This window comes from Gopherus flavomarginatus, chromosome 4 (genome assembly GCF_025201925.1).
Source record: "Gopherus flavomarginatus isolate rGopFla2 chromosome 4, rGopFla2.mat.asm, whole genome shotgun sequence".
Lineage (NCBI taxonomy): Eukaryota > Metazoa > Chordata > Testudines > Testudinidae > Gopherus > Gopherus flavomarginatus.
In genome coordinates this window covers 194198590-194225001 of record NC_066620.1, presented here as the reverse complement: position 1 = coordinate 194225001, position 26412 = coordinate 194198590, and the positions used below count along the sequence as shown (strand labels likewise).

The 26412-nt window shown below is 44.2% G+C and overlaps 1 protein-coding gene across 1 annotated transcript in view; it reads right to left on the bottom strand.

Annotated features, from left to right (window-relative positions):
• Positions 1-546: 546 nt before the first annotated feature.
• Positions 547-26412, bottom strand: part of KCNS3 (potassium voltage-gated channel modifier subfamily S member 3) — a 37930-nt gene continuing 12064 nt past the window's right edge. Inside the window, exons 2-3 of the mRNA XM_050950826.1 lie at positions 3024-3204; positions 547-2313 (exon numbers count right to left, since the gene is read on the bottom strand). Coding sequence (XP_050806783.1) covers positions 768-2252 — 1485 coding nt within the window. The 5' untranslated portion in view covers positions 2253-2313; positions 3024-3204 and the 3' untranslated portion in view covers positions 547-767. The remainder of the gene's footprint in view (positions 2314-3023; positions 3205-26412) is intronic.

The following is a 26412-nucleotide window of genomic DNA, read 5'->3' as shown; positions in this document are numbered from 1 at the left end:
ACCCCTCCATCCCTGGGCTATAAATTCTGTGCTGGGCCTTTAAGAAGTTCACACAGGATCTCCTCCATAGTGTTTTGTCCCCTTTTTCCACTCACCTTATACAGGTGTAACTGATTACACAAGGAACAGAACCATATAGAGAAACATGCTCCATGTGTACAATTTCTTTTTTAAATCTAAAATGTGTTCTGACTCTGGAAGGAAATTCATAAATATTATGCTTTCCTGGAGTAACACCACAATGTGCCAATGAATTCCCCATCCTGAATCAGGAAATGTATTAGATTCCTATTCTCCATGTCTACTTAGTGAATGTAGTTTTACATGTATTTTAATGGCTTTTTTTTTTTTGGCAAGTATATTTGCATGTAGAAACTTCATTTAATTGTGCTATATTTCCTAATATGAGCAATCTGCAGTTACCTAAACAGCAGTAAATTACAAAAACACATTCTGTATAAATCATCAGACTGCTGCAGGAACAAACATTAGACTTGAATTTAATTTATGTCATTTTTCAGCTTTTTCCACCCTACCATCCCAAAACGCATAGCACTAGTCATGTGAAAACTAAATTGCCATGTGAGGTATATTTTTAAGCCTCATCTAAACAATAAAGCTTGTGTGACAACATAAGAGCAAAGAATGTCCAAATATGGCTGAGAGTTAAGTACCCTGAGAATTAAGTGCTCTTAAATTCACTGGAGTTTATAAATCCACATTGACCAAATATCTGAAAACAGAAATAAAGGAGAGAGTGATTCAACTCATTTTCCAGTACCATTCTCTACGGATGTCATGTTATAAACATCCTCAATATCTTGGATGCTGGAGGCGTCTGTTGAATCTTGATCGCTGGCTATAATCCCTACTGAAGAAAGGCTAGAAATGAAGGAGTGCATCCTTTTTGCATAAATATCCCTAACGTTAAAATAAGGTAGCTCATTACATTTCTCTTTGTGATCATTGTTGGACTGGTCTATATCAATATCCTTTTGCTTTTGATAGTATTTAGAAAACTTGTTGAAAATTATAGTGATTGGAAGGGCCACCACTAATATTCCACAGAGAATACAAATGCTACCAATGAACTTTCCCAGCACGGTGACTGGGAAAGTGTCTCCATAGCCGACAGTGGTCATGCTGATAGTTGCCCACCACCAGCAGACCGGGATGCTGTGCAGTTCTGATTCATTGTCGTCTTTTTCCACTGAGTAGACCAAAACAGAGAATATAGAAATCCCGACAGACAGAAACAGAAGCAAAAGTCCAACTTCACGGTAACTATGTCTCAAAGTGGCACCTAAAGACCGCAGTCCTACAGAGTGCCTTGCCAGTTTCAGGATGCGAAATATCCTCATTAGCCGTAGGATCTGAACCACTTTCCCCATATTCTCAATGTCTTCGCTTTCTTCTTTCTTTGTGTCCACAGCCAAGGTAGCATAAAATGGAATAATAGAGACAAGATCTATGACATTCAGAGGGTTTTTCCAGAACTTCTTTAGACTTGGAGCTGCGGCGAGCCTTATCACTAACTCAACGGTGAACCAGACGATGCATGCTATCTCCACAGCTTCCAAAACAGGGTCCTCAATCTCTCTGTCATTGGCATCCCGCCTTTGGAACTCTGGCATGCTGTGGATGCACATGGCTACAATTGATGCTAGCACTACGCTCAGGGAGGAAATTGCAACTAACTTTGCTGATAAGCAGTACCCAGGGTTTTCCATTCTGATCCATACTTTCTTTCGTATTTCACCAAGCCACAGTTTATCAAATTTCTCCAGCTCTTTATCAAATATGGATGATTCTTCACTGGAAGAGTCTATACTTCTGTCATTGCTTTTCTTATCCCAGTCCTTATCTTGACCTTCTTCTTTTCTTTCTTGATACCTATTGCTACAGCAAGAATCAATGAACAGCTCGTTGATCCCCCAGTACTCTATTTCCTGACAGAAGGAGAAGATACAAAGTTCCTCCATGACATGCAGTTTACCTGTATAGTAAAAATTCAAAACATATCTAAACAAAGAGGGGTTCCTATCAAAGTAATATTCCTTGTCTGCATCACTGTAATCATCACACAGTTCCAGGATAGCCTCTTCAGAATGGCATTTGAGCAGTTTTCCAAGTCTGGTCTGGGGAAATCGGAGCAAAGTACTTTGATCAACTGATTGCTTAAAGCCACCCACATTCAAGTGGATAAGTTCCTCATCTTTCCCAGGTCTATGGAAAAATCCACCATAAACCATTTTGAACACAGTAGTTCTGTTGCTGGTTTCCAAGGCACTAATCCATAAGATTACATTGCACCTCAAAGAACATAAGATATTATTAGACAATTTAATTCAGCTTTGTTCTTGCTGCAATTATTTTCCAATCTCCATTTACTGTGGAAATCCTACACTGAAAAACAAAGAAATGAAGTGACAAATACATTGTTAACATTTCCGCTAAAGTAGACTTAAATAAGTCTGGTGATTTATCAAATCAGACTTAGCAAACTTGAATAAAATAGTTTCTGGTTCAGCATGCAACTTTATTTTTTTCTTCATTTATTATTGCTCTTTTCCTCTAGTACTATCACATTTAAATTAATATTCATTCTGAAAAATACAGTGAACTTACAAATGTCGGGACTGAAGGGAAAACATACTCAGACTACTAAACATTTAGGGCCAGATCCTGAGCAGGAGTTAATCAGTTTTGAAATCAAAGGAGCTACATCAATTTAAACCAGCTGAAAATCTGGCCCTTAGTATTCCATTCTCTATTATACTATTTGCACCAAGGGGGCATGCTATTATTTCTTACATGATGCCAACACACCTTAATCTATACCCTTCCCTAGAAGAGCATTCTATATTCCTGTCACTCTGGTTGAAAACATTTCAAGAATCTGTTTTAAACAGCTTATTTTCATTTTCCTTTCCTGCCCTTGCAGACATCTCTCGCCCATATTTGGATATCTGCGTTCATGAAGATTCCACCAAAGGTATTTTGCAACCTGCCTTGCTACTCACCTGTAGTGATGCAAAGTTCCTCCTTAAGATCTACATCAGTTCCAGAAACACTTCCTACTCTGCCACAGCAGGTGCACTGGTTATGCTGATAAACTGGCATTGAAATGTCATTTCTGGAAAGAGCAGCTTCCAGAGAAGGCACTTCCAGAAATATTTTGTCTCACCAAGTAAGAAGGGGTACCTGTAGGTAAACAAAAGTAAAGGGAATTTTAATATCTATATGCCTTCATCATAAATATATTATTCAGGCTAAATTGGATACAAAAGGCAGATAATATTATACCATATAAAATGTCTGTTGACATTTTTAGGAGTCATTACCTTTGACTTTCCTTTGTTAGTTATAAATCTTCACTTCAAAGTCAAAATTGGCTGGCCTGATACTTTCCATGTGATTATGACTTCTGACCTGTGTGACAGCAGAAATCGCTATGAGCTCATGATCTAGGATACTTAGAAGTTCTCTTCCTGTATGTCAATTTAATTTACATCAACTTAGAATGGCAATCAATTTTGAATGCCACAAGAGAGAAGGTATTCTAGCTCTCCTATGTTAGTGTGCTAATTTATTATTATGCAGATCATATCTTTTAACTGAATTGTTTGGGGTTTCTTTAGTGGTCCAGTTTGCATGCAGTCATCCAAGGATGCAGATTTTTCACACCTATGAACAACGAAGTTATATCAACCTAATTTCCTAGTGTAGACCAGGCCTGAGGATTTGTATTGTGCACATGCAGGTATTTTCAGTGAGCACTAACGTGAGTTGGAATGAACTAAATCCCCCACACAGCCAAGCCCCAACAATTTTCAGTTATTACCTGCTAAACTGGATCAGAGTAGATACAATTTGATTATTTAAAAAAGATCATTTAAATTTAATATAATTAAAAAAAATAAACCTATTAAAACTAAATTTGAAATTGTGACAACTTATATTAAGGACTAAATCAATTATAACCTAGTAAATGGTTTTAAAATTAAAATAAAATCTAATATTCAAACAGTATATATTTGCTGCCAAAGTTTTAAAGTTCAGTAACTAGTTCATTTAAAGTTGAGAAGCTGACTAGAAGTTGAAAGAGCAGAGCATATTTTCCCTCTTCCAATCTAGGGATAAAAATGAGTTGTGAGAGGATGAGATCTATTACTTCTAAAATCATGAAAGACATGGTGATCAGAAACAATCAATTCAATTCAATTCAATCTATTCCCTTTATTTAATAAATCAGTTAGTTTAAACGCAAAACATGTTTTCTTTTAACTTTTTTTCCGTATGCATCTGCCATATTTAAGGTAGTCTTATTTAAATAAAAAAAAATTATAATGCTAGTTTTGTGCATTTTTAATTGAATTCCAATTTCCATCCAAGTGCAGCTTGAGACAAGACAACAGGTTAAAAAAAAATCACCCTCATCTAATAAATAAGACATGATAGTAACCATTTTTTAACTTTAAATAAAAGGTACAACATAGAAATCTAAATAAATGCATGTTCAGCTACATAATTGCTTAATAAGGATGTATAGATATAGTATATCCTCCTGGTTAACAAAAAGTACCAAATTTTAGTGTAAAAGCTATTTTTGGTTACGAAGCAACATGTGTTAATTGTTACCACCCAATGACAAATCATCCTTTCTTTAGAAAAAGTATAAATGCAAAACAAGATTAAATCACTAATTTAAATCAAGGGTTCCAGCTTGAATTAAACTATGATTAATTCCCCTGAGCCATCCAAGCCCTCCTAGCTGAATTTAAGATAGAGAAATGCATTTTATTTCTATAATTCCATTTAAATGGATGGGAGCTAAGGACATTGAAGTAACAATTCCATGAGAGATCGAGCAAATTCTCAGACCCATTTTGGGGAGATACAGGCTGAGATTTGGATGGAATTTAGATAGCGGAGTATCCTGTGAGCATTAAGAATACAGTTAATCCCCTTTCCCCCGTCGCCACAACACCGGCTCCCTGGGTCACTTGCAACACTTGTATGTGGGTTACAATCCCCATTCTGAAGCATCTCTGGATTCTACTTGTCTAATCCAGAGTTGAATTCCTAGTGACTGCTAAACCTGACATAACCAAAGCTCTACACTGATTCTGCCATCATGGGGTTGAGATGTTTGTCCCTTGCTCCCAAAATTTGCTCTTCCCTAATGGAAGAATCCTGCCCTGCGGCTTACCAGGGGTTCAACTTTTCACTCAAAGTAGAGTTCTGACGGAGAGAATCAGTTCTAGTCCACAGCTCCCACCAGCTCTTACTGGCACTCACGGTAGCGGCTCTGTGTGAGGCATGGAGGAAGCTAAACTTGCTGCACTAAAACTGCAGTTCTACCTCCGCAGCATGAGGGAATGGGACAAGGCAGCAACTTCAGAGCCCCTATCGCAAAAGGTTTGCAGAAATACAGCCTGCAGAGAGGGGATTCCACTGTGTGCAAGGTGCGGTATTCAAGCTAATGAGGCCAGCCACTGGCAGTACGGGGGGGGGAGGGGAGAGGAGCAGTTTGAGAGAATTTCCCCCTTCCCCAGCTACTGTGCATCTGAGAGAGGAAAGGGAGCAAGATGGGAGCACAGGGGGGACTCACAGGGCAGGGGAGAAATAAAGGGGCACAGAAGGAAGGAGAGCAATGGCAGAAGAGTGCAGCAAGATGGAAGACAACATGAGAACAGGGATGAAGAGGAAGTAACAAGGGGACACACAGAGGGAACCCCAAGAGTAAAGGGGAGTGTTACCTATCAGCTCTGTGTTCTTGGGGAACCAGCCCTGTCTGACTCACGAAAAACCTTCCCCAGCCCCTATCCCCCGCCTCTGCTTGAACCAAAGTAGATCAGAAGAAAGACTTAGGCCATGGCTACATTGGCGCTTTACGCGCTGCAACTTTCGCGCTCAGGGGTGTGAAAAAAACACCCCCCTGAGCACTGCAAGATACAGCGCTGTAAAGCCTCAGTGTAAACAGTGCCGCAGCGCTGGGAAAGCGGCTCCCAGTGCTGCAAGCTACACCCGTAGAGGATGTGGAGTACGTGCAGCGCTGGGAGAGAGCTCTCCCAGCGCTGGCGCTGCGACCACACTCGAAACTTCGAAGCACTGCCGCAGCAGCGCTTTGAAGTGCAAGTGTAGCCATACCCTTACAAAAAGCAATGAAAAGGCAGGGAGAAACACAGCTAAACCCCTCTGGGCAGGGTTGACTGGATTAAGGAAACTCCTCTAGTCTCATTTGCATCAAAGATAGGACAAGGAGGCATCTCCATTAGCATACAGAACGGAGAACAGAGATTCCAAGGCAAGAACCACACTGAACTCTGGGACCAGAAAAGCAGGGAAGCATTGCATGATGGGGTATCTCTGCTCTAGATGTTAATGAACCCACAGCTGCACACACTCAGCTCTGTAGTTATCAGACCAATTCTAGTAATAAATCCTTTATTGATACTCAAAATACTGATGCTGCCTAACTGCACTGTGAGCTCCCTGGAAGGAATTCTGCCCAGAGCCAGGAATGATCAGCTCCCATTGTCTAGCCTGAACAAAACAACTTTGGTATACTCCCTTGAGCCATCAGTTTACCCATAAACAAATCTAGTGTTCTCCCTTGAACCATTGTTCTTTGCCTACAAAAACCCCCTTAACTATACTCAAGTAAGTGTTCTGATGCCTGGATCCAAAATCTGCATCAGTTCCACTGGGACTTCATCTTCTCCTGACTGATTGTGCTGGGGGCTCTGCCTGTCTCCAGCACTTCGGACCCTCAGCTACCACCACCACCTGGGACCCCCGATGGATTCAAACTTCACAGAGTGGTGAGAACCCAGCTCTTTCTCTCTCTCTCTAGGCATAGCCTTCTGACCCTGACTTGTGGGATCAGTTACAGTTTTCTAAACCTGACTTTTATAATCAAATTTAAGTTAGTTTTAATATTATAATATTTAATATTATGTATATTTAATATTATAGCTGTTTTGTTTGTTTGGCTCCCCTTGTATGGTTATTACCTGGCAATAAATAAATTTCATGGTTAAGCTGGTTGCTTCTCTCTTCTCTTCACCTCCCCCGTGGGTGTTTTTTGGCTTCCTCACTCGCTCTGCAGCAACGCTCCTCGTACCTAAGCTAAAGATCCCTGCAACACCCAAAAATCCCGTGGCGTTTCCTCATCAAGTAGGTTACTACCAGAACAATTGTAACATGATAGTGGAGATAGAGATGTGCTGATCCTGGAACATATGAGGTGGCAGCTTGGAAGTGCTGCTTGACCCAGCCTGCTCAGGCTTACTCTATTTCAGTGCGGTGCCCAGGGCATATGAGGGTGACAGATTGGAAGTGCTGCTCGACCCAGCCTACTGAGTCCAAGGGCATATAAGGGGTCAGCTTGGGAGTGCCGATTAACCCAGTCCTCTCAAGCGTGCTCTGTTCATGTGTGTGTGTTCGTTTGATTATGGGGCTGGAAGAACCCAGCCCTGGGGAACCTAGGTCCTGTAGGATAGCTCCATTGGTAGGGAACTTGCAGAAGTAGAGCTCACAAGTGACACAAGCAGTACATTGATAGAATTACAGAAATCCCCCCTGCAGAAGAGTAACCCTAGTGAATGAGCATATCCCAAAGTAATGGGCAAATCTGGTAACAGGAGGCAGAGGCCAGCCAGGGAGAAGCAGAGACTGGAAATGTAATCTCATCTGGCAGACGGGGACCTAGAGTACTCCAAGACAGGGAAAGAGATTGAGAGAAAAGGAAACACAAAAGCAAAACAGCTAAGCTCCCACCTGGTAATTGTATCAGAGTCTCTTTCAGTTACCAGTCCAATTGGTAGGGGCAGCGACAGGAAGCTTAGAAAGAACAGCCTCCCTCTCCCCTCCGCCCCACCCCCACCAAATTTTTGAACCTCTCACCCTGTTCATTTTTTTAATTTTCCCAGCTGAAAATGTTGGGCGGGGTGGGAGAGGAGGAGTAAAACCTTGTCAGGGCTGAATCCCCACTCTGGCACTCCGAGTGCAGGAAGTGGGGGCCCGCGAGGATTTTAAAAATTAATACTTGCCACTCCAGACTTGTATTACACTCCTAAGGTTACAGCTTCTCTCTGACCTTGGCTTGATAAACGCTCCCACCACCCAAATGCAAAAAACCCCTTTGAACCCAGGAAGAAGAACTTGTGAATTCCTCCCAGTGGGGTACTCTCAAGCCCTTTCACCCCCTCCAGGGAAGAGCTGAGAAAGAAAACAAAGGAAATTAGCTATGGCTATCAGTTAATCAAACAACATGCACAAACTTCCTAGGACACCAAAAATCCAATCCTGTTCTTAAAAAAGGTAAATTTTCTTAAAAACAAAAAGGAAAAAATAAATCTGCAACTTAGGCTTTTTGCTAGATCTCAAAAGAAACAATTACAAAAATTAAGCACCCAAAATAGCTTTCTTGGGGCTTCAGCTAAAGGTTACAAGTAAACAAGCATCTGGGGTTAGCACAGAGGAAATCCACAAGCCAAAATAAAAAATAAACCTGATTGTGTCTAACTAAACATTCCATATCCAAATAATTTCTTCTAAGTATGGAAGATGAAGTTTCATACCTGGTTCAAGCCTTACACAGCATTTCTGCTTATAGCATTGCTGCTCCATCCCTGCAGCCCAGAGAACAACAGACAAAAGGGAAAGTTTAGTTCCCATTTTTAAAATTAGCCTTCCCATTGGCTCTTTTGGTCAGGTGCCCACTCCTTTTCTTTTACCTGTGGGCTTGTTAACCCTTTACAGGTAAAGCAAGCAGAGAACTGACACCAAGAGGGATTTTACAGCTAACTGCCTGGCAGGGTGTCCATCAAAGGGAGCTACTTCCCCCCGCTTCATGTATCACAAGCCCCTACATAAGGCACAGGTCACCACAGTCATGTGCCACACCAGACTGTAGACCAGATCCTCCACTGACGTAAATCAATTCAGCTCCATTGATTTTTAATTGAGCTCTGCTGATTTACACCAGCTGAGGGTCTGGCCCCATATGTTGAATTTTTAATAGTATCAGTGACAATGATTTAATTTTCTTTGTGACAGAGAAGCTCCTACTGTTTAGAGCAGCAGCAATTTCCCCTAGCGGACATGGAGTTAAGCCGTTCTTGGTCTTCTGTTTGAGTACATTTGTATCACTTTGATGCTTTTATTATATCCTGGAGAGTTAGGAAAGAAGAAAATAAAACATCCGCAGCACGTGGCTTTGTTGTTTTTTGTTTTTTTTTACAACACTCCGTTCTGCATATACTGACTTGACAAAGTGTTTTCAGCACCATTAACCTTTTGCTTCCATCCCCTCCAGTTCAGCGCTGTCAGATGCACTGGTAGAGAGCTATACAACTCTGCTCTACCTTTTCATATTTTCTTTTAAATGTTACTTTCCCACAGCACATCACATAAGTAGAAACAGAGGATCAGAAGCTAAAACCCTTATGTGCGTATAAATCCTTGCCTACATGACAGGTTACTTCAGTATAACTTACATTATTCATACCCCTGAGTGACGTAAATTATACCAACCTAAGAGCTGGTGTAGACAGCACTATATCGGCAGGAGAGCTTCTCCCACTGATATAGGTACCGTATCTCAGAGAGGCAGGAGTTAAGCCGATGGGAGAGCTCTCTTCCGTCAGCTTAAAGCGCCTCCATCACAAACACAGTAGCTGTGCTGCCGTAAGTGCTGTAGCGTAGATGTAATCTAACTAGCCCTGATTCATATGACTGGTGCCATCAGACCCAAAGGGAGGTCAACAAGACTTCTCACACCTATAACGGTTGTGGGATCAAGCCCAGAAGTTATTTACCAGAACTGGTAGTTTTAATTCTACAAAGGCAGATGTGTAGCCAGAGAGGGTTTTGTTTATTCATTTTGTACAGCGGACACCTCAGTCCATTCTTGTAATTAGAACTGAGGAAACTGACAGTCTTCAGTGGGAAAATAGCTCTTCATTTACGATAATACTGTAATGCCCTTTAAATGACTTCTTTCAAAATTAAATTGACATGTTTATTTTTAGCGATTGGATGAATTACTGTGCAACCAAGATCAGGGACCCATTGTACTAAAGCATTGGGCAAAGTAAGAGACAGATTGTAAACTGTTCAAGCCAAAGGCTAATTAGATAAGACCAAAAAGGAAGTACTATTATCTCCATTTTATATATGAGAATCCATGGTGCAGAGAGATTACATGATTTATCCACTTCATTTACAGCATAACTACAATCTTGCATGCATCTGCAAATAGGAGATTCCGAGATAATAAATTGATAACAGGAGTTACACTCACTCTGAGTATTTTCCAAAGTCGCATCCCTTTGCGGCCTCTTAGGCCTAATTCTGTCATGTGTATGTAACCCACACACCTCCTGGGTGTGATGTTCTGTCCCATCTAGTGGAACTGAGACCACTTGGAGAGAGAGATTAATGAGTTTGCTCTACAGCCTTTGTTAACAGCCAGTTGTCTTTTAGCTCATGCACTAAGCTCCAGAGGTCCCAGGTTCGATCCCGCCCGCCGATTAGCGGGGTCTGTCGGCATTAAATGTACACGGAGAAGCACCTTACTCAACTCCTGGAATAAGAGTGTCAGAATTCAATCCTTACGTGGTTTTCCACTTCATTCATGGTCCTGAAGCAAATTCTGGTTTCACACCCAGAATACCTTATCTGGAGTGACTCTAGATTTACATCGATGTCAATTCAAATACAACTTGGCTTTATTTGTTTATTAATTTCCAGTGGGTAATATTTACCTTTGTTCAAGTGATACTTTAGTGCCCTGACATTAATGCCCTCAGCTTCAATACCAATGCCACAGAAATACTGGGCCAAATTTTAGCTCTATGGACATCAAGAGGAGTTTTGCCATTGACTTCAGTGGGCCTGAACATGACTTAATGCCTGATCAAATCCATTTATTTTTATGCTGATCAAATCAAGAGAAAATTAAATTAAATTTGGGATAACTCAGTATACTAAAGAAATAAGATGAAAATTTTGCCCACTGCTGGCTTATTGAAGTCATTGTAACTAACAGAAGAATTTAGTGCTCAGCAATTCTTTAAAACACTGCACCATTGTTGAACTTGCAGTATATAACTCCTTATTGATTATGCAGATTATTATGCATATTTATAATGGTGCCTCCATTTGATTACGCATTTGAATAATTCCAGTAGCAAGCATCTGCCACTTTGGATAATAATCAACATTAATGCACAGTATACAGGGCAACTGACTCCTGCTTATAAAGGCCCTGATCCAGAGCCCACTGAAGTTCTTCCTTAGACAACAGTGGACTTTGAATTAGGCCCAGGTTGCAGGAGGATGTTTCAAGAGGCCTGGTCAGAGTTCTTTCATGGCACTTATTAAATTATTGCTATTTATTATTTGTATTACCATAGCACCAAGGTGCCCCAGTCATTGTGTGAACAAGAAAGGAATAATTAGGGAGGCTGCTGTAGACATCAGGAGAAAATACCAAAACTTAATTATTTCCAGTTTAGCAATTACATGGCTGCATAAGTGCTAGCCAGGGTCTGTGAGGGGGAGTACGAGGTCCTCTCCCTACCAACTGCATGGCCTGGTTAAGGCAGTATTATAGCTTTTTCAGTCTGAGGACCTCACAACTGTTTCAAAGGTGCTTCCCATGAGATCCTCTATCTCCAAGGGGGAGCAAAGAAGGGTGGGAATATAGGTGGCTTCACCATGTGAAGGCCAGCTACGGGAGGAGACCACGTGACTTAAAAGGAATGCCTCTGGTGCTCCCACTAGGATAATGTGGATCTGCAACACATTCAAGAATATCCTTTACAGATACAATCTAGAGCTTAAAGGGTGTCGTGCTGTTTTAATGGGATATTAGTGTTTGCCAAAAAGACCATGGTGGGACATGTAATTTTTTTTTTAAGCACTAATTAATCTGTCAGTCACAGGTAAGGAAAAGGAAGCACTACCATGCTAAAGATTAAATTGATTCATGGTTGGATTCATGTCACAGTGTTTTATTACTGTATTTTTTAAACACAGCAACCACCTATTGATTTTTAGTATTTTATCTTGTGGCCAGTTAGTCTGCAGCTACATACATCCTTGTGTGTGTACGTGTAGGCTCTTCAGACATCTGTCCAGAGCTGAGAAGAGATCTTCAAATTTCAAGGACTTTTCGGCTGAATTGAATAAGCAGAATTAACAAAGAGACAGATCCTGCTACCATGGAAGTCAAGAGCAATATCCTAACACTGTAAACTGACTGAAACATTTATATATAAGCCCAAGGACAAGATTTTCAAAAGTGACTAGTGATTTGGAGAGTTGCAGTTTTTGGGTTTCCAGTATGAAAAGTCTTAAAGGGGCCTGATTTTCAAAATATGGTGAGCACCCACCCTATACAATGTCTCAAGCTTGACACCCAAAAGCACTTAAATGGGCCAGATATCTAGAGATATTAGGCACTTAAAAATGCAGGTAGGCACCTAGTAAAATTATCTTAAGTCACTTATCTGCACCTTTAGGTACCTAGATTACTTTTAAAATCTTGACCTTCACCAGAAAGTTCACATCAGGATTGAAACTTTCCCCATATTTGGGGGCGTTTAGATCTGGGGAAATAAAAGAGAATAAGCAGTGTTTGACTGTTTCACTAAGGATATGGATACACAACAATCTGAAGTGTAATTGCAGCCTGGGTAGATAAACCTGCACTAGCTTTAACTGCGCTAGCATGGCTAAGGTTGCCAACTTTCTAATGCAGGAGTGAGCAAACTTTTTGGCCCGAGGGCCACATCTGGGTATGGAAATTGTATGATGGGCCATGAACGCTCACAAAATTGGGGGTTCGGGTGTGGGAGGGGATGAGTGCTCCAGCTGGAAATGAGGGGTTGGGGGTGCAGGAGGGTACTTTGGACTGGGACCAATGGGTTTGGAGGGCAGGAGGGGTATCAGAGCTGGAGCAGGGGGATAGGGCTCAGTAGGGGGTCAGGGGTGAAGGCTCCAGGAAGCACTTACCTCAAGCACTTACCTCCTGGAAGCAGCAGCATGTCCCCCATCCGGCTCCTATGCGGAGGCGTGGCCAGGCGGTACTGCGTGCTGCCCTATCCGCAGGCACCAGCCCTGCAGCTCTCATTGGTTCCTGGCCTATGGTAGCTGTGGGGTGGTGCTTAGGGTGCGGACAGCATCTGGAGCCTCCTGGCTGCCCCCATGCATAGGAGTTGGAGTAGGGACATGCCATTGTTTCTGGGAGCCACACGGAGCCATGGCACACACAAAGCGGGGCAAGCCCCTGACCCCTCTCCCCGGCGGGAGCTCTAGGGCTCAATTAAAATGTCTGAAGGACCAGATGCGGCCCCCACGCTGTAGTTTACCCACCTCAGAATCTGGGGTGGGGCCACGGATGAGGGGTTTGGGGTGCAGGATGGGGCCCAGGGTTGGGGAATTGAGGGATGTGGGAAGGGACTCTGGGATGGGGCCAGGGCAGGGGGTTGGGGTGCGGGGTCCCAGAGGTTCTTACTGAAGCTCCCAGGAAGCAGTCACCGGGTCCCTACAGCCCCTAGGTTCATGGGCATCCAAAGAGTTTCCACAGACTGCCCTCACGCCCGCAGGCACCGTCCGTGCAGCTACCATTGGTCACGGTTCCTGGCCAATGGAGCTGCAGAGCCACCACTTGGGACAGGGGCAGCATGTGGAGGCTCTCTGGCCACCCATGCACCTAGGGGCCACAACGACCTGGCAGCTGCTTCCGGGAGGCATGTGGAGTTAGGGCCGGCAGAGAGCCTGTCTTAGCCCCAGGGCCCCGCTGCACCGCCGACCAGACTTTTAACAGCCCAGTCAGTGGTGCTGATCAGAGCCACCAGGGTCCCTTTTAACTGGGTACCTGGCAACCCTAAGCATGGCTAAAAATAGCAGTATGGATGTGGCAGTGCAGGCCTCAGCACACGCTTTACAAGTATGCCAGAGGCTCTAGATACCTCTTCATGTTGCTGAAGCCCACACTGCTGCATCTACATTTCTATTCTTACCTCCTGTCAACTCCAGACAACAGGTGGCTAATGAATGGAGACGGCATAGTTGTTTGGGTAGCACGCACAAGTGAGAGCTACTAGGTTTGCTCCTCCATCCCCATGAAAACTTCCCAGGTATTTCTGAAATGCCTCTTCTTGAGAGGGAACTTATGGTCTCTCTGACCTCTGGGCAATGGAGTTTACAATTGTAAGCAGAGTGGTCACTGTCATATGGGATGGAGCATTGCTGGTGGTCTGTTAGGGTCAACATGGGTCATTCAAAGCTCCACGCCATTTGGCAAGGTGATTTTACTGCGTTCATGTAACCGGACACATACATCAGCCAGAGACAAAGTTGAGTGCGGACACATGCACAGGTAGGTTGACACAAAGCGACTTCTGTTGACCTAATTTTATAGCATAGGCCTGGCGTTAGCCATGCTTGCAAAGGTATGTCTACCTAAGCTGAAATCACACCTCAGATCGCAATGTAGACATACCATAAGACAAATATGATGAAGGTGAAATTTACCCTTACGCTTCAGGCTAGCAGAAGGCCAATGCATCAGTTACATCTCACTTAAACCTTCATATGTTCATCCAATCAGGAAACAAAAATTATACATGTAACTGATGTAACCAATCACAATTACCAACACAGCTCAGTTTTTGTATATCAAATATTGATTATTCATAGTAGAACGTCCACAAGAAATGGAGAGGGGGCAACTTGTTAAAAAATAAAAATAAAAAAATCAAATGTGAATAGTAAGAACATGTGAAGAAATTGCTCTTTGTTTATGGACATCTTGTAAGCAGAAAGAGAAGGTAAATCCACCAAATTATCTGCTCAGCCATAAAATATTTTATGCATTCCATTGGCAATGGTATTCTTTATCCAGTACACTGCATTGCTGTGATGAGTAAACAAAACAACTACTCCACTGTATTTCTCCTGAAATGGATTACATCCAACCTCCGAGGAGACTTTTTAGTAAATAAACTTTGGGATCAAATCCTGATATTTCATTTTTAATTATATTCTGTTTTCCTTATTCAGGTGAAATACATACTGAAGTGAGCAGGAGGTTTTACTTATATAAGGATTGCAGAATCTATGCAAATTATTTAAAGATGTATCTACTCATGCAGATTGCATATTTGCATTTATCTGCTAGTTTTTGGTTTGAGTTGGTTGACAGTTACAGGGTATATGACTAGATGTGGGTGAAGGGCATGCTGTCTCGTCAGAATGCTACCAGCTCTAGAGGCAGTATTAGAGAGGGTACATTGTGATTGTAGTCCATTATTTTAATTGCTTTCTCATGAACTTTAAACACTCAGGAATGTGATACAATACTACCTAGTTATCTGAATATCATTTATGTAATGATCAAAAAGATGTACTGTTAACAGTCTTCCTAACACAACAAGACACCCCGGAGAGAACATGCAGTATGCTAATTAATGAGAGACACACCTGATGCAATTTCTGATGGCTCCATCATTTGCATTCTGTTCAGAATACATACAGTGACTCAAAGGTTCAGCATTCAGATAGAAGATCACTATCAACCTGTACTACGTGGAACAGACAGGTTAAAAGAATCATGTTTGCTTTAAAGCCCACCTGTGATCCTTGCCAATTTAACAATAATACAGTGTTGCAAGGATGACACCTTTCACTTGCCTGAGGCAGTGGATCATGTCAAAAGTTTCCTTGAGCTACTTTGCCTCAATTACTAAACTTCAGAGTGATTTAGGAAAATGAGAAGAACCCGAGTGCATTGTTATGTTGAGGTCAACATCAGCATAGTTGATGATAAAGGAAAAATGTCTCTCTGCAGAGAGACAATAATCTTATTTGTCAGGTAGCTTTAATGATGCTCAGCTGCTATCAGGAGCACAATTTAAAAACAGGATACACTATTTGATGTGACTATTGTAAATTTTAGCTGAAAGAACTCTGTAAGGAGGAAACTTTCCACAGTATGTTGGAATGAGATGGATGTGCTGAATTTCATATTGGGCTCAGTCCTGTAGCATCTGTTCAGGAAATTCTTATTCACATGAGCAGTCCAACTGATGTGCAATGTTATTATGATTATCAATATTTATATTATAGTAATGTCTAGAACCATGGTTCTCAACTAGGGGCCTGGGGCAGAGGTGAAAGTGAGCCAGTCCGGTCCGGTACAGCATTCCGGCAGGAGCCAGTACACCATGCCAGACCGCACCGGCTTCCTCAGTGGGGACTTAAAGGGTTCTAGGCTCCCTGACGGGGCGCCCAGAGCCCTTTAAATTCCCCCCCGCAGTTCCGGCAGCCACGCTGGGGCTGGGATTTAAAGGGCTCAGAGCTCCCACTGCTGCGGGGAGGCCAGAGCCCTTTAAATCCCAGCCCCAGCCCAGCCGCCGGAGCTGCAGGGCGGGGGGTGTTAAAGGGCTCGGGGCTCCGCAGTGTTCGGAGCTCCGGGCCCTTTAATTTGCCGTGGAGCCTCCAGCCACCTTTGTAGCTGGGAGCCCCAGGTTGATTAAAAGGCCCTGAGGCACCCAGCTACAGCCGGTGTCCTAGGGCCTTTAAATCTTGAGAGGCCCCACCTCTTCTGGTTGAGGCCACGCCTCTTTCGGATGAGGCCACGCCCCCCTCAGGACTCCAGCAGTACCGGTAAGTCCTGTAAGTTACTTTCACCCCTGGCCTGGGGCCTCCTGGGAGGCTGCTAGGAGGTTTCAGGGGGGTCGCCTCTTTAGGGCCCAGAAAACCAAAGCCCTCCTGCCCAGGACTGCAGCCCGGGGCCTTGAGCCCCACCACACAGGGCTGAAGGCAAAGCCTGAGCAACTTAGTTTTGGGGTGCCCCCTCTGGTGTCAGCTCCTGAGTAACTGCCCTGCTTGCTACCTCCTAACGACAGCCCTGGCTTTCATATGCAGAAAAACAGTTGTGGCACAGCTGGACTGTGGAGTTTTTAATTGTATGTGGGGGGGAGTGTCAGAAAAACAAAAAAAGGTTGAGAACCCCTGGTCTACAGGCCCCAAATGAGATAAGGACCCCACTGTGCTAGGCAGTGTGAATTCACATAGTAAGAGGCAATTAAGCCATGAAGAATTAATCATTTAGATAAATGAGACCAATGGCACAGAGAGGTTAAGTGACTTGTCCAAGGTCACACGGCAGGTTTGTTGTAGATTTGGGAAACAGAACTCAAGTCTCCTGACTCTAAATCCAGTGTTCCGTCCACATTGTTTCCTCAAAGAAACTGGACATAAAGTTAACAGAATACTAGTGCAAGGGGTTTCAGGACTGGGCCTTTAGGCCCACCCGGCCGTTGAATCCATGCAGATGGATCCCTGACCTGCGAGAAGCCCAGAGAAGTCAAATGATCAAAACAATAATGTAAATGAATCCCTCACACAAGCAGAGGGTTCCACCCAAGTAGATCCAGGGCCTTATTATGCACAACACTGCTTTTACCACCCAAACTGACAAATTGTATTGTGATCAGTCCTATGAAGGTTTATATAATGTTTTTTGATGTATCTTATCCCAAACAAAGCCAAGTATTTAGCAACAGTGGAAGCTTTGAAATATTATTCACACACTCCAGGGTATAACAGATTTTTACGAGTTAGTATTTGGAGTGACAGATGGCAAAATTTTCTAATAAAGTGAGACTGCACAAATTACTCTTCCCCTAACCAGCACCCAGGCCTCATGTCAGGGCCGCCCAGGGGGCGGAGGGGGGGCCAAGAGGGGCAATTTGCCCTAGGCCCCCACGAGAGTTTTTCAGGGCCCCTGGAGCAAGGTCCTTCACTCGCATTGAGGGCCCCGGAAAACTCTCGCGGATCCCGGGCCCCGGAGCTTCTTCCGCTCCCGGTCTTTGCCGTCGGAAGGACCCCCCGCCGGCGAATTACCACCGAAGCAGGACCCACCACCGAAGTGCAGCCAGGTCTTTGGTGGTAATTTGGTGGCAGGGGGCCCCCGCCGTGGGTCTTCGGGGCACTTTGGCGGCGGATCCCGGAACGGAAGGGCCCCCCGCCGCCAAAGACCCCAGACCCCCGGAATCCTCTGAGCAGCCCTGCCTCATGTAAAGGAAAGGGATATGATCTATGAGGTGAAATTTAAGTGCAAGTCTGAGTGGACTGCGTCAATCAGCACTCTCAAGCTGACCCTTTATATGTCCCTGGACTCAATGGGCTGGGTCAAGCACGATTTCCAAGCTGCCGCCCTTATATGACCCTGGACTCAATAGACTAGGTCGAGCAGCACTTCCAAACTACCACGCTCGTATGTCGTAGGTTCAGCACGTTCCTATCCCCACCTTCATGTTACAATTGTTCTGGTAGTAACCCACTTGATGAGCAAACTCCACAGCATTTTTGAGCCCAATAGGGATTTTCAGCTTAGGTAAGAAGAGTGTTGCTGCAGAGTAAATGGGGAAGCCAAAAACACAAAAAATTAAAGTTCAGAGAGAGTGAGGGAGGGAAGCAACTAGTTTAACCAAGAGTTATGTATTGAATAATAGTGATAACCACACAAGGAGAACCTAAACAAACATAACAGTTACATTATTAAACATTACAAAAGTCAGATATAGAAAACTATATCTGATCAAACAACACAGGGTTAAAAGTTATACCTGAGGTAGAAGAGAGAGAGAGAGTGCAAGCACGTGAGCTGGGGTCTCCCCACTCCATGAAGCTTGAACTGGTTGGCATTCCTAGGTATGGTGGTAGGTCAGAGTCCTGGACACAGACAGAGCCTCCAGCACGATCAGTCAGGAGAAGATGGAGTCCCAGTGGAACTGATGCAGAGTTTGGATCCAGTCATCAGAACACTTTCTTGAGCGTGGGGAGGGGGTTTTTGTAGGGAAACAACAATGATTCAAGGGAGAACACTAGATTTGTTTATGTAAACTGATGACTCAAGGGTTTTCTTTAGGCTAGACAATAGGAACTGATTATTCCTGGCTATGGGCGGTGTTCCTTCAAGGGAGCTCACAATGCAATTAGGCAGCTTCAGTATTTTGGATATCAATCAAGGATTCATTACTAGAATTGGTCTGATACCTGCTGAGCTGCATGTATACAGGCATAGGTTTATTAACATCTGGAGCAGAGATTCCCCCATGATGCAGTGTTTCCCTGCTGTTCTGGTACCAGAGTTCAGTGTGGTTCTTGCCTTAGAATCTCTGTTCTCCATTGTGTATGCTAATAGAGATGCCTCCCTGTCCCATCTTTGATACAGATGAGGCTAGGGGAGTTGTCTTAACCTTGTCACCCTTGTCAGAAGGGGTTTAGGTCTCACACCTCCTTTTTATTGCTTTCTGTAAGTCTGTCTTCTGCTCGGTTTTGGTTCAAGCAGAGGCTGGGGGTGGGAGGGAGAGTGTCCTTCATGAGTCAGACAGGCTGGATACTGTGCTCCAGTTCCCCAAGAACACAGAGCTGACTGGTATCATTACGTTGTTGCTAGCACTGGAAAGTGAGTACCACATTCCAAGCATAGATGCAGCCACAGAAAACACATTAAACAGTGTTCGGGAATCTCAACTGGCTGCCAGTAAGTTTCCAGGTGGAGTTCAAAGAATTGGTTGGTTTTAGCCTGTAACGCCTGAGATGGCTTGGGACCTGGTTGTTTGAGAGATTACTTTTCATGTCATGCAATATTGCCACAACTGTTTGTGCTTCACTCATTAAAATCCTTCAAACTCAAGCATGTGTGTGCATGTGCACACGAGTAAAAAGAGAACATATTTAAAGACAGGTTTCAGAGTAGCAGCCATGTTAGTCTGTATCCGTAAAAAGAACAGGAGTACCTGTGGCACCTTAGAGACTAACAAATTAATTTCAGCATGAGCTTTCGCGGGCTACAGCTCACTTCTTTGGAGTACAGTGTAAATGTACAGGGATGGAATCACTGAGGATGCATGGTAAAAATCAGACTTGAAATTCTGCTTAACAATTCACTTCCTTCGCTATATATCTAATTGCACTTTGCAGACTCAGCACCTGAAGTTATATGGGATTTTTTGAATGTTTTGAAATATATTTACTGCTGAAAGTAATAGCGTTGTTTTGGTTTCTAAGCCAACTCCTAAATCTCCAAGACGTTTATAGAGGCTCTTGAGCAGCAAAAATACTAGTTTACAGTTGCTTCTGTAAATTGTTTCTGTGAAACCTAGGGCACGTCTACACTTGCAAAGTTACAGCGCCGCTCAGAGAGTGCTGAAGGAAAACCGTTGTTGTGTGTTCATACTGACAGCTGCCTGCACAATATCATGTTCACATTTGCAGCACTATTCGAAGCAGTGCACTCTGGGCAGCTATCCCACAGAGCACCTCTTTCTCTTTTGCCGCTAAGACTTGTGGGAAGGCGGAAGGGGTCACAGGGCATCCTGAGTCCTGTCCCAATTCCCCATGATACACTGCTTCGCATCCCAGCAATCCCTGTGCTTCAGTCCGCATTTGGCGCCATCTTTCAACAGTTTGTGTACGGTGCGCCCTGCCTTTTTGGTCTGCAGGACTGGCTCCCGAGCTGTTGACCAGTATGCTGCTCACACTGACCAATATGTCATGAGTGGCAGTGGAGTTATTCCTTAAACTACAAAGGCAAGAGGAGTGTGACATTGATCTCGCCACACATACTAGCTACGACAGGAGATTGCTTGTGGCGTTCACGGAGGTGCTGAGCACAGTGGAACTCTGCTTTTGGGTTTGGGAAACAAGCACTGAGTGGTGGGATCATATTGTTATGCATGTCAGGGATGATGAGCAGTGGCTGCAGAACTTTCACATGAGGAAAGAGACATTCCTGGGACTGTATGATGAGCTCGCCCCAGTCCTGCAGCGCAAGGACATGAGGGACATGAGAATGAGAACTGCCCTGTCACTGGAGAAGTGTGTGGTGATTGCACTGTGGAAGCTGGCTACACAAGACTGCTACCAATTGGTCTCTAACCAGTTCAGAGTAGGAAGGTCAACCATTGGATTCATGTTGATGGAAGTGTGCAGAGCCATTAATCGCATCCTGCTCCAAAAGACTGTGACTCTGGGCAACGTGTGTGACATTATGGATGGATTTGCACAAATGGGCTTCCCTAACTGCAGAGGGGCGATTGATGGCACGCACATTCCAATTCTGGCACCAGACCATCTAGCCACCAAGTACATTAGAGGGGCAGAGCGTGGGGCCACAAGGATGAGGGATGCTTTGAGGCAGCAACTTGAAGCTGAAAGCCACTGATATTTTTTGCTATTCTCAGGATTGCAGTGCTTGTAATGCTAGGAGGTGATTGATGCACATGATGCAAGAAGGGGCTTTAACATAATTGTATGTTGCTTTGCAGTGCTCTTTTTGCTTTCACTTAATAAGATAAACAAACAATTCTTTTATTGAAAGTCAACAACCAGAGGAGAGAGTCAGATGAAAAAATCATCAACAAGAAGGGGGATGGGGGAAGGGAAGGTCTCAAGAGGAGGAGGGGTCCCGTGACAGCTACAGATTTGTGTATGTCCAGGGATCATACTCAACCTTCTCCTTTGGAGTACAAGGCAGCGAGTGCTGTACTTCAGCCGGGTCAAACTGCAGAGGGCTGGGTTGAGTGCAGTGGGTAGTGGGAGTTCACACTGCTGGACTGTGAGGAGGGAGAGTGGAATACTGCAAGTAGAGAGTGGAGCCAGGAGGTTGGTAGTTTGTTGGCGGTGTAGGGGGAGCATATGGGAAAGAGTTTTGTTACAGCAGCTGCAGGGGAGAACGGGCATGGAGCTGCTCGGTTTGAAAAGCTAATATCGCTTGGAGAGTGACCACTTGGCACTCCATAACTGTTAAGAGTCACTCTGTGGCTTCTTTCTGGTGTGCTACATTCTCCTTTCGGTCCCTCTTCTCACTGTCCCGCAATTCCTTCAATTCTTTTTCTCAGCGGTGGAATGCATCATAACCTCATGCATAAAGTCCTCCTTAGTTCTTCCTGGATGCTTTCTAATTCTGCGCAGCCGTTCTACTGCTGATAAAGAGGGAGACTGTGCTCCCAAGGTCATCTCTGTGAAGTTTAAATGCAACATTTTACAGAAGCAGTATTGTTTGCAACACACACAACACTGTTTCAGTGCTTTGACACACAGCCAGTACTCACAGACCTATCACTAACTGGCTGATCCCAGGCAAGCACACATGAGCTGCAAGACCCCCAAAATGGTGAGCAGCTGCAGGGGCAGGGTAAATCACTGTTCCCAGACCCTGCTGTCCTGGGCACATGGATCTTGGGCACTTGGGTGGGCTTGATACTCATTCCTGTCCCCACACTTTCCACAGGATGTGATCATTATGGAAGAAATCTCGCTGCTGAGGGTGAGCAGGGAATCAAGGGAGGGTCTTTGCCAAGCCTGCAGCTTCTACCCTGGTACCTATGTAGCTCGTCTGTGTGCAGCAATGGTCCCCACCACCAGTCACAGCAAAGTGGCACAGGAAAGTTAACATTAATGGGGCAAGAAACAAAGCAGCTCTGCCGAGGAACCTGCAGCAGTGGATTGCCCAGTATCTCCTCAAGAGTTTCCTGGAGATCTCTGAGGGAGATTCCCATGAAGTGAGGGAGTGTATCAACAGCCTGTGCTGCCGCTCAAGCTCGGCACGAGGGGGAGACAAACCTGCTTTCTGCAAACCTCCTGCCCCCAAAAATTCAGTTCAGCAACTCCCAAAATCAGATCCACTTATCAGGGGCCTCCTCTCCTGTCTGTGCTTCACCAATATCTGACTGCTGTGACTGGCTAGGCTCCTCCGGGGTAGAGAAGAGCTCCTGATTGCAAGCATCTCTGGCCTCTGAGTCGTCCTCTGCCTCTGGGTCCCCCTCCCCCTTTCATCCAAGATTGCCTCTTCCTGGCTCGGTCCACTCTCGACTGGCACACAAGAAAACAAAGTATCCATAGGGCCCTTTGCACTGTAGGTGAGGTCGCCACAGAGTATCGCGTCCAGCTCTTTGTAGAACCATCAGGTCGTGGGCTCAGCACCGGAGTGGTAGGAGTTTCGCAGCTCCTTCTCTTTGACTCTGCACTGCAATGTGTTCCGGTCACAGCTGCTTTCTATCACGCATCTAGAAATCTGTCCATAGGTATCATAATTCTGATGGCTGGAGTGCAGCTGTAACTGCACTGCCTTCTCTCCTCAAATGCCGATGAGGTCCAGCAACTCGGCATTGCTCCAAGCGAGGTATCGCCTGGTGTGTGCAGAAGGACCGGTCACCTGGAAAGATGCACTGAGACTACAGCACGCATCACCGAGCAAACAGGAAGGGGACTTTCAAATTTGTAAAAGGAATGTATGGGGTGAGGCTGACAGTTGGTCACCTGAGAGCAATATAGTTCAAACTAATGGCCAGAGAGGTGAGAAAAGGCATTGTGGGACACCTCCTGGAGGCCAATTGCAGTGTTGTAATCACTACGGTGTCTACACTGGCATTGCAGCGCTGTAGCCCCGGCACAGAAAGCTGTACACCTCTCGTCTGGGTGGTTTTTTTAAAGCGCTGCATCTGCGCAGTTTCTGTGCACTAAGTGGCTTGGCAGTGTGTGCACCTCGGGAGTTACAGCGCTCAAAACTGCTTTACTGACCACAAACTTGTCAGTGTAGGCAGGGCCCTAATAAACATGTAAAACACTCCGCTTTAAGGAGTTTTTGACTAACTGAAGTGGGAAGCCTAGAGATGGGCCTGAACCACACTTTCAAGTCCAAATGACCTGAAATTTTGAATTCTGTTTAGATCCATAAAAATCCATGTTTCACTTCCAGGGTTCAGAAGCTAAGTGAAACCCATTCCCACCTCTACTTAGGATCCTCAATCTTTTTGGAGTGGAGAGCTTTGTGGAGCACCTATTCACCATTACTATTTATGAGGCCACCATCCTCCAACCCCCACCTTAGCTCTTCAGGAAGGCATTAGCCTTTTATATTCCTGCTGTTCATTTAAACTTCACTGTTTCCACAATCATTCAGATAGAAAAAGCATTTGCAAGAATATCTGTGGATCGCGAACACAGAAAGGATCTGAACACAGACACACCAACTGATTGTTCTATCCGGGTGAATATTCATAGAGACATGTTTGAGGCTTTATCCCAGCTCTAATCATAACTAATAATGAGAAGAAATTGCCTGCAAATAAGTAGTTTATTAAATACTACTAGAAAACATTGATGCAATACATCTCACCAGCTCCATTAGCATTATCATGTATCATCTTTGCAATTAAAATTAAGTAGCTATTAATACATTTTAATATGCAGGAAAATGCACACTGGCACAACACATTGTAATGATGCTTTTCTATCTATTCTAGGGAAAGGTTCTATACAAACAGGTAGTATTCTGGTAATGTCAATATGTATAAAATATACATGTACAGAAATACCAAACTAAATTTGGGGCTCAATGCTGCTCTCTTTGAAGTCAAGGTGAAGTTTGCCATTGACTTTAATGGGAGAAAGTCTGGGGCCTGAAAGGGACACAGAGTGAAACTTATACAGATTCAAAAATGAGTTCAAAGGAGCTGGTACTACAACCAGAGTCCATTTTTTTGGTTTACAACCACATTTTCCTAATTTTTATAAAGACGCATAGAAAACCATCAGAGAAAAATAATGAAGTCGCCATCCTCTGAACACCAAGGGCTTGTCTACACTGCCCCGCAGCTCAGACTACAAGGACATGAAGAGCACTGCACACCAAAGTGCTGCATGGTAACACCCCCATGTGGCCACAGCATCCAAAAGTAAAAGGTTCCCAGCAATGTTCCCTGTAATTTTTTCCATCCATGTGCAGACTGAATTTTGTTATGTGCACCATATCGTGGTAATGTGCAGCAGAAACAAAATACCTAGATATAATATTTTTTTTTAAAGTTACCATAGGGATAATTACATAGCCATGACAGGTTAGGCATTTTAGAACTCCCTACTCAAAGAATTAAATGTAAGTGTAAGAGAGAAATAAAAAAGATGAAATGCATAGACCAGTCAAAAAACTAAAATAGCAGAACTTTGAAAGAAGTATCAAGTAACACCACCACCACTACAAGTATGTGTGTGTGTGTGCGCATGAGAAAGAGAGAGACACACAAAGTGTGTGTGTGAGAGAGAGACAGACAGACAGACAGACACACACATAGCCCCTTTAAGTACGCTGCCCTTTTAAGTACAGACGCTCCCCGGGATACGCAAGACCCGACTTACACAAATGTGCACTTACGGAAAAAGTTCTATAAGCCAGAAATAGGATTTTTGAGTTGCGGAAATTTTTGCGTAACGTACAGGTATACATTTCTGACTTACACAAAATTCGAGTTACGCAAGGCTTTCCAGAATGGAACAATTGCGTAAGTCGGGAGGTGTCTGTAGACTGGCACTCACCAATCTGAAACCTGCTTGTTCAGACACAGCAGCAGCCACCAGCAAGCTCTGTCCTACGTTCCATTCCTGAGCCATTGTGTCCTCCCTCCCCTGCTCTGTGGAGATGGAGTTCAGAGGTAGGGTGGGGGGACACCCCGACATCAGGCCCCTCCCCCTACTCTGCACAGCAAGCAGAAGCCTTGCAGGAGCAGCTGGCCAGAGGCTCCAAGGCAGAGGGCAGAAGCAGCATGGCAGTGGGAGGAGGGGCACCTGAAGTGCATGGCACTTGATAGACTGCTGGACAGCCACACGGCTTAGAGGAAAGTTAGGTTTCCAGCTGCCATTATTATGTTTTCTTCAAACAGGTCCAATTCATGTGAAATAGGAACTTTTAATTTATGCCCACAGCATCCATGGTGGGGGGGAGGAGGGAGTTACAGCACAGCACTTTCGTGTGCACTGCTATTCACATGCCCATAGTCCAAACTGCAGAGCAATGTAGACATAACCTTAGTGTGAAAACCTGGCCCCATTCAGCCCCTTTGTCACTGACTTAAGTAGGGCCAGGATTTCCACCTATGCCTGTGCTTAACTTGAAATATGAATAGTCTGACTTCATTAAGACTACCATGTGCTTAAAGCTAAGCACACGCATTAGGTTTTGCCACAATCCTTCAGTCTAGTCCATATAGCCCTGCAAAATGGAGCCCTGTTGGCTTCAAGGGGACTTCACACAGTGAGAGGCGTCCAGGCTAGCAGATCCTGATGCAAGATGAGAGAGCCTGATTATAAAGGAAAGACAGTGCGGTCAAATGCAGAAAGGAACAAACAGAACAAGAAAATGGAGAACAATCTTCTCTAAATTCTTTCAGTTAATGTAATTTTTGGAATACAGTAAGCACGCTTTGGTCCCAACTAAAATGGACCATCTCCAATGTGTAAAGTTAAACACATGCATGAGTGTGCAGGGTAAGGGCCTTAATAAATTCAGTTTGACTTCAGAGAGATTCCCTGTACTTCAAAAAT